Source organism: Anastrepha obliqua, chromosome 1, assembly GCF_027943255.1.
Source record: "Anastrepha obliqua isolate idAnaObli1 chromosome 1, idAnaObli1_1.0, whole genome shotgun sequence".
NCBI lineage: Eukaryota > Metazoa > Arthropoda > Insecta > Diptera > Tephritidae > Anastrepha > Anastrepha obliqua.
This window is the reverse complement of record NC_072892.1, coordinates 61,540,128-61,552,102: the sequence shown is the minus strand read 5'-3', so window position 1 is coordinate 61,552,102 and position 11,975 is coordinate 61,540,128. Positions and strand designations below refer to the sequence as shown.

The following is an 11,975-nucleotide window of genomic DNA, read 5'->3' as shown; positions in this document are numbered from 1 at the left end:
ACTCATTTAAAGCCAGAGGTGTCAATTGGAAGAAATATTCATATTTGTCGCACTACGGCTACCCTACTAAAGTGACTTCGCCGGTTGTTGAGCAACCACCTTGCAGTTGATTCTCTTAACACCCAAGAATCGCCAATATTTCATCTGTTATCAACGAGCACCAACTGCGTGATCTAACCCTTTCAAAAACGTGTACGAACTGTGATAAATAAATATTCCCACTTACTTAATCGCCGCTTGTTGCATCGACCTGTTGACAAAATGAGTGAAGAACGCAAAGCACTGGCTATTAAACTATACGAAATAAATGCCTTCAAATTTGGCGATTTCAAGATGAAGGTGGGCATTAATTCCCCAGTATACTTTGATTTACGCGTAATTGTTAGCTATCCAGAAGTGATGGTAAGTTATTATATAATGTGATGCCATTTTAACATTCATAACTAACTATACAAAACCTGTTATTGAAAATAGAAAACCGTTTCCGATTTGATTGCTGCCTACATCAAAGAGCATCAATTGACGGCGAAACATGTGTGCGGTGTACCATATACGGCACTACCACTGGCCACACTAGTGTCAGTGCAGCAGGGAACACCGATGTTGGTTCGACGCAAAGAAGCAAAAGATTATGGTACCAAAAAACTCATTGAGGGTCTCTACAATGCCGGAGACACGTGTCTTATCGTGGAAGATGTCGTAACATCTGGCTCAAGCGTATTAGATACAGTTCGTGATTTGCAAAGGGAGGGCATTGTTGTGACTGATGCAGTTGTTGTTGTGGATCGTGAACAAGGTGGTGCCGTTTCAATAGCTCAGCATAATGTGCGAATGCACTCATTATTTACACTATCTTTCCTGCTAAACACATTGCTTGAAGCTGGTAAAATTCAACGCAACACTGTGGATGCGGTTGCTCGATATATTGCAGCATCACAAATAAAAGGCGATGGTTCGTTTGTGAATCCACAACAAAAGGTTGCTGGTAAGTGGACACAATCATATGTAGAAGGGCTAAGTGAGGCATAAACAATCATATACGTGGTGTCTAAATGCGTTCCTTAGGACTTTGTTTATTAACTTTAGTTATATTTACCTATAATGGTAAACGCTATCACGGTTCAAGTACTTTATGGTTCTCATAGAAACAATATTCTACGCCAAAGTTATATTGTGTATGACATTTTCTTTAGGTGGGCAAATGCATTGATCCACATTAGCGGACTAGTGCACCGTACCTTACCCTCATCCACATAAGGCACGTTCCCCGAGAGTCGGTGGTCGACTACGTTACCGGAACGACCCGGATTTATATCCAGCCAAAGACTCACTCCAGCAGCATTCCCCGTACATGTATGGAGAATGTACAACAACATCCACATTAGGCAAATACGAGCGCTGTTGTAGTCCATTTCAGAAAAGTCAATGAAGTTTTTGTCTGATCTTTGCTGAAATTACGTAGCTTTGATGAAATCTGCTATGATTAAGGATTTAGGTTGGCTAAAAAGTTGCCGATGACTGAATTTCTCACTGCCGTTTTTAATGCGCTTGCATCGCTTTAACTCTTGCTTTAAAACACACTTATTATTTAGTCGGTTATAATTGTTTCACCGGTACCACAAAAAAAACGTTGAGATCTAAAACTTATTAAAGCAGGAAATCATTATCTTTTATTACGTAACCATAAAATATAGGAAGGCAAGGAAATAAAGCAGTCTAACGCATTAAAGAGACTATGTATTATAAAGGGTGATCAATTTAGAAGTATCGGAATTTAAATTGAAATAAAACAACATTAAAAACATGATTTTTCTTTTTTGTGCAACCATTCCTGATATTTATTTAAGGTTGTCAATTTCAAATGTTGGTCTCAACTGCGCCGTAATTCGGCTAGCCGTAAACGCCAATTTTGAATGTCTCGCTGGAGGAACTCGGTCGGTATCTCGTGAGTAATTTCAGTAATAATTACTTCCAGTGCCTCAATGGCTGTAATGGTTGTTGTTGAATGGCTTTTAACCGCTCTTCAGCCCAAATACGGCAATTTTGCTTATTGACGTAGCCATCAAGCCATAAAAAGGCCTCATCGCTGAACGAAATTCGGGTCCTGAGCGTGCGATGAACACTTTTCACAGAGCGTCCATTTTCGTAATACAATTGTACGATTTATAAAAGTTGTTGAGACGTAATTCTTTCCAAGTTAAAATGTCAATGAATACGGAAAAAAGTTATTTATTTAAATTGACAGTAGTCACGCGTGATCTGTGAAAAAAATCCTATTGGAAAAAGTACCTCCAATCTGATCACCCCTTACGTATGTAACGGTTGTAAATATTAATAAATTTGATCAAATATCCACTGCAATTATTCAATAAACGTTCATATATTGCTATCAAAAATACAATTAAATTGTATACGTAGGCAAAATGTTAATAACAGTGTGACCCTTGTGAAATCCACCCATGAAATGTGGTAATAGGAAAAAAGTCGTTTTAAGTCCAAATTTAGCTGACCTTATTTTCAGTTCTGATACAAGAAGTTTAAAAATATTAAGCAGTGCCAGCCCTTTATATATGTAACTACCAACTAACATACTTGTGCATACTGATTAAAATCTACCAGTTAGGTTAACATCAGATTATTATTTCTGTTAAAATTGTCAAAACTGCATGTATGTGGGTATTTGTAACAAAAACTGCAAAGTAAGCAGAAAAGTAATAGCAACGTGAATGTACGCATAATAATAAGCTTAAACACATACAAAAATGCATAGGCAATTATAAATTAATTATTTCAAAGCCAAGGTAGTTGTGGGGATGTACGGGGAGTGTTGCTGGAGTGACCGTCTTTGGCCGGATATAAATCCGAGTCGGTCCGCTAACGTAAAACCGACTGTCGTGGGAAGGTCAAAACCAAAGTCGTTGCACTTGCATTTCATGTAAATACATTTTTGATTCGTTGTTGTTGTTGTTTTTAACAGCGTAGTTAGCCCTGTCAGTGTAGGTATATCATCTGTCATCTTCGTCTAGCTCATCTAGGGGTAGGCCCAAGAAACATGCTGTTTCGACAGGTTGGGTCCAGAGGGAGAGGGGGGTTAGATGAGTCTGATTGAGGGGGCATGTGAAGAGGTGGTTAGTGTCGTGCGGGGTCCCTTCACATGCCGGACATGTGTTTGGTATGTCGGGGTCAATTCTGGATAGGTAGGAGTTTAACCTGCTACAATATCCAGAACGTAATTGTGCCAATGTTACACGAGTCTCACGGGGAAGCTGGAGCTCTTCATCTGCAATGGGTGGTGGTTGGACTCCGATTACGGCATTCACAGGACGGGAGTTCATGAAGGTGGTAACGGTCTCCCGGTGAATGTCGTTTGATGACTGTCTGAATACTGTCCTGTCCAGTAGGTCTCGGTTAGTTTTGTCCTGGAGTTCGTCAGCGTAATCGAGGAGATGTCTCCTGACGTGTCTGGGAGGCGGCTCGGGCTCAAGCAGGTGTCTGCAGGGGTGAAACCTGCGGTAGCACCCCAGCAGGAACTGCTTGCTGAGCAATTTGTTGTGCTCCGCAACTGGGAGCATTTGTGCCTCGTTGTGCAGGTGTTGTATGGGCGACATCAGGAGGCACCCGGTCGCTGTCCGAATGGCGGTATTCTGACATGTCTGCAGCTTTGTCCACTGCGAATCACTAGTACCAGGCGACCAGACAGGCGCAGCATAGTTTAGAACCGGCCGGCCAATTGCCTTAAATGTCGAAAGCAACAGTTCTTTGTCTTTGCCCCAAGTGCTGCCGGCCAGCGATTTGAGGACCTTGTTGCGATTTTGGACCTTAATGGCAATTGCGGTTGTATGCGCAGAGAAGGAGAGCAAGCTGTCGAAGGTTACACCCAAAATTTTGGGGTTATTCACAGTCGGAATTGGTGTGTCATCGACTTTTACCTTAAGGGACAGCTTGACCTCCTTTGTCCAGGTGGTGAAAAGGGTCGCCGTGGACTTGGTGGGGGAAAGTTGGAGATTCCTCGCAGTGAAAAAGCGAGAAAGGTCGGTGAGGTAGTTGTTCACTTTGGAACACAGGCCATCGATGTCATTGCCCGACGCCATTATCGTGCAATCGTCAGCGTATGAGATCAGGGAAACTCCCGCTGGTGGTTGGGGGAGCTTCGAGATGTAGAAGTTAAAAAGCAAGGGTGAAAGGACACCACCCTGCGGTACGCCTTGCTTAATCTTCCTCTGCTTTGACATTTGATCTCGAAAAATCACTGACGAGTGCCGACCGCTCAGGTAGTTCGCGGACCACCTCTTCAGCCCTGGCGGGAGTGTCGACTGATAAATATCATCTAGTAGCGTGGAATGGCTGACTGTATCGAAAGCCTTCTTTAGGTCCAACGCTACTAGGACAGTCCTCTCGCAGGGGCGGTTTTGGTTGAGCCCGCGATTTATCTGGGCGTTTATGGCGGTGAGTGCCGTGGTGGTGCTGTGCACTCGTCGGAATCCGTGCTGATGTGGGGCTGGGGCCAGGTGTGTCGTGAAGAGTGGGAGTAGGAGGGCCTCAAGTGTCTTCACTACTGGGGAAAGGAGAGTTATCGGCCGATAAGACTCCCCTTGGTTGGCGGGTTTCCCAGGTTTCAATAGTGGGACCACTCTCCCTGCTTTCCACTTGTCAGGGATGATGAGAGTGGCCAGAGACAAATTGAAGACCCTTGTGAGATATCCTACTCCCAGGGGTCCCAGATGCTTCAGCATCAGCGCGTTATCATTTTTGATTCGCGCGTATCATTTTTGATTCGTCTTTTATATTCATTACACAGGGCAACAAAAAAAAAAAAATCTGCGGCAATAATTTTGTTAATGGTTTTCATTAGTACTTGTATTATATATATTGAGTATGAAATGACATTTTTTGAATTGACTCTGGTTCTTGAGATAAACGCAAAATTAAAAATTACTTAAAATTTTAAAGTGCCCTTCTACAGCTGCACTAATTTGATTAAACCTAACTACGGTTTCGTTATCTGTTTGCATATTTAGGTACAACACTTTAACTTATTTGCTGTTAGACTCAGAAGTTATCAGTTAGTGTCATTTTTCAGTTTTAATGAAATTGTTGTCTCGAAAATATGAGTTCGTCACGAAAACCTTGTGTTAACGATTGCAACAGTTTTTGTTATATATGTGGCAAATTTTGTTCGCAAAAGCAAAGAAAACAGATCACAGAGTTTGTGAAAACAACCCACCAAGCATACTTTGGGATAAAGTATGTACAAAAGAATAAATATTGGGTGCCCAATATTGTGTGTAAGTCTTGTGTAGAATCTTTGCGATACTGGAGCCAAAGAGGACGTAAAGGACTTCAATTCGGAGTACCGATGATGTGGAATGAGCCAACGAATCATTTTAATGACTGTTATTTCTGTGCAGTAAAAGTGAAAGTACAAACCGTTTTAAGAAACGGAATTGGGTTTATCCTAATATTAAATCAGTTAGACCCCCAGTATTGCACAGTGACAATTTACCAATTCCTGTGTTTACAGGACCATCTTCTGCTAACTGTAATGACATTGAAATGTTAGAGAATTCTGACAATCAAGCAAGCAGCAGTGAAAGCGAGTTCGAAGAAAGTAGTTGTAAGAAACAAGGATTTTCGCAAGCAGAGCTTAGCGACTTGGTTCGTGATTTAAATTTATCAAAAAAATCTGCCGAAATTCTTGCTTCAAGACTAAAAGAAAAACAATGTCTTCAACCTGGCGTTACCATCACATTCTTTAGGACCAGAGAGCAAGAACTTCTTCCTTTCTTTCAAGAAGAATACAAGCTTGTATTTTGTAACAATGTTTCTGGTCTGTTAAATTGTATGGGGCATCCTGAATATAATCCTGAACATTGGAGATTTTTTATAGATAGCTCAAAAAGAAGTCTGAAATGTGTATTGCTGCACAATGGAAATAAATTTGCTTCGGTTCCAATTGGTCATTCAACGAAACTAAAAGAAGAATACCAAAATATTAAAATTGTTTTAGAAAAGATTTCATACGCACAACATCAATGGTCAGTATGCGTGGACTTAAAGATGGTGAATTTTTTATTAGGTCAGCAAGGTGGGTATACTAAATACCCCTGTTTCATATGTCTATGGGATAGTCGCGCAAAAAAAGAACATTGGACTAGAAAGGTTTGGCCTTTGAGAGAAAATATGGAAGTAGGAAAAGCAAATGTGGTTCATGAACCACTAATAAGCCGAGAAAATATTCTTCTTCCACCACTTCACATCAAGCTTGGGCTAATGAAACAGTTTATCAAAGCCCTTGATAAGACCGGTGACTTTTAAATATGTGTGTCAAAAATTTCTGTCTTTAAGTATGGAAAAATTAAAAGCAGGTGTCTTTGATGGGCCGCAGATCCGTACTCTTATAAAAGACATTGAATTTATAAACCATATGTCACAAATTGAATCTAAAGCATGGCTAAGCTTTGTCTTAGTAGTCAAAAATTTTTTGGGGAATCATAAGGCACCAGATTACCAAAAACTAGTTGATGAAATGCTTGGAAATTTCTGCAGTTTAGGAGCTAATATGAGCATTAAATTGCATTTCATAGCCATTTGGACAAATTCCCGAAAAACTTGGGCGATTATAGTGAGGAACAGGGAGAACGGTTCCACCAGGATATAAAAATAATGGAAGAAAGGTACCAAGGTCGATGGGACTGCCACATGATGGCAGACTACTGCCGGACCTTATTAAGGGATTCTCCTAAGCAAAACCATAACAGAAAAGCCAACAGAAAAACTTTTTTGTAATGTTTTTAAATTATTTAAGTTAACTGCAAATATATATTTTTGTTTTTGTATAATTTTTCATGAAATATATTAATAAAAATATTTTTTTAGTGCATATTGGTATTTTAATACTGTTTTTTTCAGTGAAATAGATAATAGTCTTTATCTCAAAAACTAGAGTCAATTTGAGAAATTTAAAATGTTTCTAGTATTCAGCACACTAGTCTCACACAGAATTGACTTAAACCAACCCAGCCGCAAAATGACTGTTCCCCAGTGTTATCCATATTAACTCTCTTATTTCGAAGGCATATGCCAACTTAGCTTTTTTTGCGATGCTATTCTAGTGATTTTAAAGACCCATGCACTAGAAAAATTTTATATAATCATTTAGTCCCTTCGAAGTTGGAATATGCCTCCATCATCTGGAATCCGATGTATTCCTCACATTCTCTTAGAATTGAAAGAGTTCAACGCAAATTTGTACGGCTTGCTCTTCAACCTTTACGCTTTGATAGTCCCTTGCCATTCTACAGTGCAATGTTTTATCACTTGAGATCCGATGGCATGTTCAAAGCTTAATGTTAATCCGGTACAATTGACCGCTCAGATCTACTCAGCCAAATAAGTTTCAATATTCCTAATAGAATATAATATATAGCTCTTATAATCCATTTTATGTTGAAGTTCTCAGATTTAATTATCTTAATTTTGCCCCTCTTACAAGAAGACTTGAAGGGCTTAATCGGCTTCCTAGAAGTCTTGATCTTGATTTTGCGTTGTCAAGACCTCTATTAAAGTCACTTATTGTGTCTTATTTAGTTTACAAATAAATTGTTATTTAATTTTAGTTCTTAAGTTTTTTTATTATATATTACCCTGTAAATCTAGTCAGTAAGGTGGGCAGTGAGGATGAGACGGCGGACCACTTTCCGTGCATCTGCCCAGCCTTCCCTCGAACCAGGCTTGAGGTCTTTGGCACTGATGTGTTAAAAAGTGACCACTTTGGCTCCTTGGCACCACAAAATCTACTCAGATTTCTTCGGAGGTTGAGTAGATTTAAAGAAAATTAAAAAGGGAACCCGAGTGCAGTACAATGGACTTAATTGTGGTTGAGTGCTGTACTTGCTAGTCTGCCCCGACAAAAAAAAAACCAAAAAAAAGGTGTTTACCATTGACTTAAATAAAGAAATATATCCTGCTGGTACAGTGGAGCGAAATGGCCAAACAAAATCAACATATACCTCGTAGTTCTACTGGGTTGTATCTAACCAAAACTTTAACTTGCGTATAATCACATACATGCATATATTTATATACCTACATATATACAGGGTTTGATTGAAAAGTAATGAGCCTTCCCGCGCGGAGCGTCTGCCAAGCGATTAACCGAATCGGCTGGTGGGGGGAAATGATCGTTGGATCTTCCCCTTCCACTAGAAACCGGTCTCAGTTCGCTGGCAACAGCGGTGCAGTCAACATCGCTCCGCGCGTGAAAGCTGTTTTAAAAGTGTGTTAGGATTTTGCAGTGGCGAAAATGCAACGATCGTTGGAGCAACGTTACTCGATCAAATTTTGCGTAAAGCTAAACAGTTTGTACCTCCAGGAAGCACTGTAAACGCGGCATTTTACAAAGAAGTGCTCCTTCGGCTGAAAAACCGCGTCGCCCGGGTTTGGCCCGACCTCGTCAACAGTTGGACCCTTCATCACGACAATGCGCCGGCGCACACCACCTTCCTCTGCACCTCTGCATTGGCCAAGATGGGGGTTCCGGTGCTTCCCCACCCTCCCTACAGCCCAGACCTGTCCCCTCCGGACTTCTTCTTGTTCTCGCGCCTGAAAAGAAAGCTGAAGGGGAGACGTTTCGACTCCATCGAGGCGATCCAAAAAACTGTGACAGCCGAATTGAACGCCATTCCGGTGGATGAGTTTAAAAAATGTTTCCTGCAGTGGAAGGACCGCTACCAGCGGTGTATTGACGCTCAAGGGTCCTATTTTGAAGAATATTAGTTGTATAAGCCAAAAAGTTTAATAAAACTGCTTTAAAAAAAATAAGGCTCATTACTTTTCAATCAAACCCTGTATGTAAGTATCTGAATTACGAAATTTAGTTTTGCCCGATTTTAGCCCCTAACCAATTCTACTAATTTCGCTATCCGAATATTATCTTTAATACTAATTTAATTTAATGTTTCTTTTTCAGTTAATGATTTTTCACGCATTAAACTTCCATTTGAGCATCGCGCCACTTTAGCGAAATCTGAAGTAGCCAAGCAGCTTTTCCATTTGATGGCCAGCAAGAAGACTAATCTTTGCCTAGCCGCTGATCTCACTCAATCCGAGGAGATTCTTAATATTGCCGACCTCTGTGGACCTTATATATGCGTGCTAAAGACACACATCGATATTGTCGAGGATTTCAGTGAGGCATTCATCAAAAATTTGCGCATTTTGGCAGACAAACACAATTTTCTACTCATGGAGGATCGCAAATTTGCTGACATTGGCAATACAGTGTCCCTGCAATATGGCAAAGGCATTTATAAGGTAGCCGATTGGGCAGATTTGGTTACCGCACATGCAGTCACCGGTCGCAGCATTTTACAAGGACTGAAAGCTGGTGTTTCTGGCACCGCATCGCAAATGAGCAAACGTGGCGTATTCTTGCTTGCCGAATTATCTAATTCGGGCAGTTTAATTGATGCTAAATATTCGGAAGCAGCTAGTAAAATTGCAACCGAGGGTGCAGATATTGATTTTGTGGCTGGTGTAGTGTGTCAATCGCCAAAATGCTTCGACTTTCCTGGCTTGATACAACTCACCCCTGGTGTGAAGATCGACGACACCACCGATCAGCTGGGCCAACAGTATCAAACACCGGAGCATGTGGTGAAAGAACGTGGTGCCGATATCGGTGTGGTGGGCCGTGGAATTTTCCAAGCAAAATCTGTCGAAAAGGCTGCGGCCCTGTATCGCGATCGCCTCTGGGCGGCATATACTGAACGCATAGCGAAAACAGGAGTGTGACAGGGAATACAAATAATAGTACACTTAATTGCTTTCATTTATATTACATATAATTATAACTTCAACATTCCTTCGGAAAATAATATTTTAACTTTTCTTTTTATAAATTTTTATTTTATCGTTTTTTGTTGATATCTTAAAATAGACTCAGTAGCCCTCAGACCCCAGGTTATTCTTATTTTGTTATTGATAAAGTCTGTGTTTTTTCTTATGTGTTGATTACTTTTAGTAGTACTGGAATTAGGGCTCTTGGTCGAAAGTTTTGAAAGTTATGCAGATCTTTGTACTTTTTGGGTATCGGCACAAATTTATTTATTCTCCAATGATCTGAAATTTTGATGGTTTTGAAATTTTTGCGAATGAGATCTGAAAGTCAGTTTAAGATGTTGAAGGATATTTGGTTGTTGTTGTTGCAGCAGCATACAAACCCCTGCCAGTGCAATTTAAATTACCGGTCGTCTACCGGCCCAGGAAACTTGCTGTTTCGACAGGTTGGGTCCAAAGGGAGAGGGGTGTTAGATGAGTGGGTTTGATGGGGCATGTGAAAAGGTGGTTAGTGTCGTGCGGGGCGCCTTCACATGCTGTACATATGTTTGGTATGTCGGGGTCAATTCTAGATAAGTAGGAGTTTAACCTGCTACAGTATCCAAAATGTAATTGTGCCAAAGCTATGCGGGTCTCTCGGGCTAGCTGGAGCTCTTTATCTGGGGGTAAGTGGTTGGACTCCAATTACAGCATTCGAGGGTCGGGAGCTTAAGTAGGTGGTAAGTATCCCCCGATGAATGTTGTTAAGTGTCTGTCTAAACTCTGTCCGGTCCAGTAGTTCTCGATTTGTTTTGTCCTGGATCTCTTCGGAGTAGTTGAAGAGGTGCCTCCTGACGTGCCTGGGAGGCGACTCTGATTCCAACAGGCGCATACATCGGTGAAATCTGCGGTGGCACCCTAGTAGAAACTATGATATTTGCTGAGCCATTTGGTGCGCTCCTTTACAGCAAGCACGTGCGCTTCGTAGATTCCTGCAGCTGATTTTGGTGTATTTTATTTCTTCAAAGCTCATAGCTACGTTAATGGTTGTAAAGGGTTAAGGTATGGCCCCTTAGCACTGCGACCATATTGATCTATTGTGTACCCTATGCTGTCTATTGACTGTTAAGTATGCTTATGAATTATACCAGCTCCTTCTGAGGGAGTGATTGAAGGTCTTCATCTGTAAGCATGAACTTGTTTAAAAACCTTTTCCTTCTATGCGTCAACTCCGGACATTCGATATTGAGATGTTCCATAGACTCCTCATCTTCGCAGCAGAATCTGCAGGTGCTGATGTTAGTTATGCCTAATTTATGTAAGTGTTTGTTGCAGGTGAAGTGACCCGTGAGGGCGCCTGTGAGAGTGCGGATCCTCTTTTTGTTTAACGTGAGGGCCATGTTGGCTCTTTTAGCGTTGAAACTTAGGAACTTTTTGGAGTGTCTAAGACCCTCTACGTTGTTCCAATGCTGATTTAATAGAGTTTTGGCCCAGTGTTTTACTTTTTGTTGAATCCGAACATGGGAATAGGTCCGATGAAGTTTGCATCTGCCCCTTTTATGGCTTGAAAGTCTGCCTTTTCGTTGCCGTCATATTCCTCATGTCCCGGTACCCAAATTAATGAGACATTGTTTTTGGATGCCAGGTTGCCTTGTGGCATTCTAAGCGGGTTTTTGAGTTGTAGGTATAGCTATCTAAAGCTTTTAGAACTGATTGGCTGTCCGAGAGTATTTTGATCTTACGTTAGGGAATAGTTTAATTATGTAGGGTTTCACAACTTATACATACATTTGCAATTTATTTCGCAGAAGGACTTTCATAACATAAAACAGAGAGATACTGAACTGAGTTGTATTTTCCATGAAATTTTCGTTTACACGAGGCTTGTTATATTTTATATTTATATTTCTGGCCTAACAATGGAAAAATAACAAGTGGGGTTTGAAAACGAGTTTATTGTTTTTCAAAATACATTTTTGCATTCGTATGAACAATTTTTTGAAACACTTTGTTCAGTCCCATTTCTAGAGCGTTTTTTAAATCACATCGGGCCCAATACGAAAACTCCTCTTTTATCACAAGGTGATCTTATTAATGCTCTTCATACCAATGCCCAAGGATGACCCAATCTCACATTAAGTGAAAGAAACATCGTCTCT

At 40.7% G+C, this 11,975-nt stretch overlaps 1 protein-coding gene across 1 annotated transcript; it reads left to right on the top strand.

The window, feature by feature from the left end:
- Positions 1 to 9,875, top strand: LOC129252704 (uridine 5'-monophosphate synthase). The gene is made up of 3 exons (XM_054890953.1): positions 1 to 402; positions 475 to 985; positions 8,969 to 9,875. The coding sequence occupies exons 1-3, from the start codon at positions 262 to 264 to the stop codon at positions 9,790 to 9,792; spliced, it is 1,476 nt and encodes a 491-aa protein (XP_054746928.1). The 5' UTR covers positions 1 to 261; the 3' UTR covers positions 9,793 to 9,875.
- The last annotated feature ends 2,100 nt before the right edge of the window (positions 9,876 to 11,975 follow it).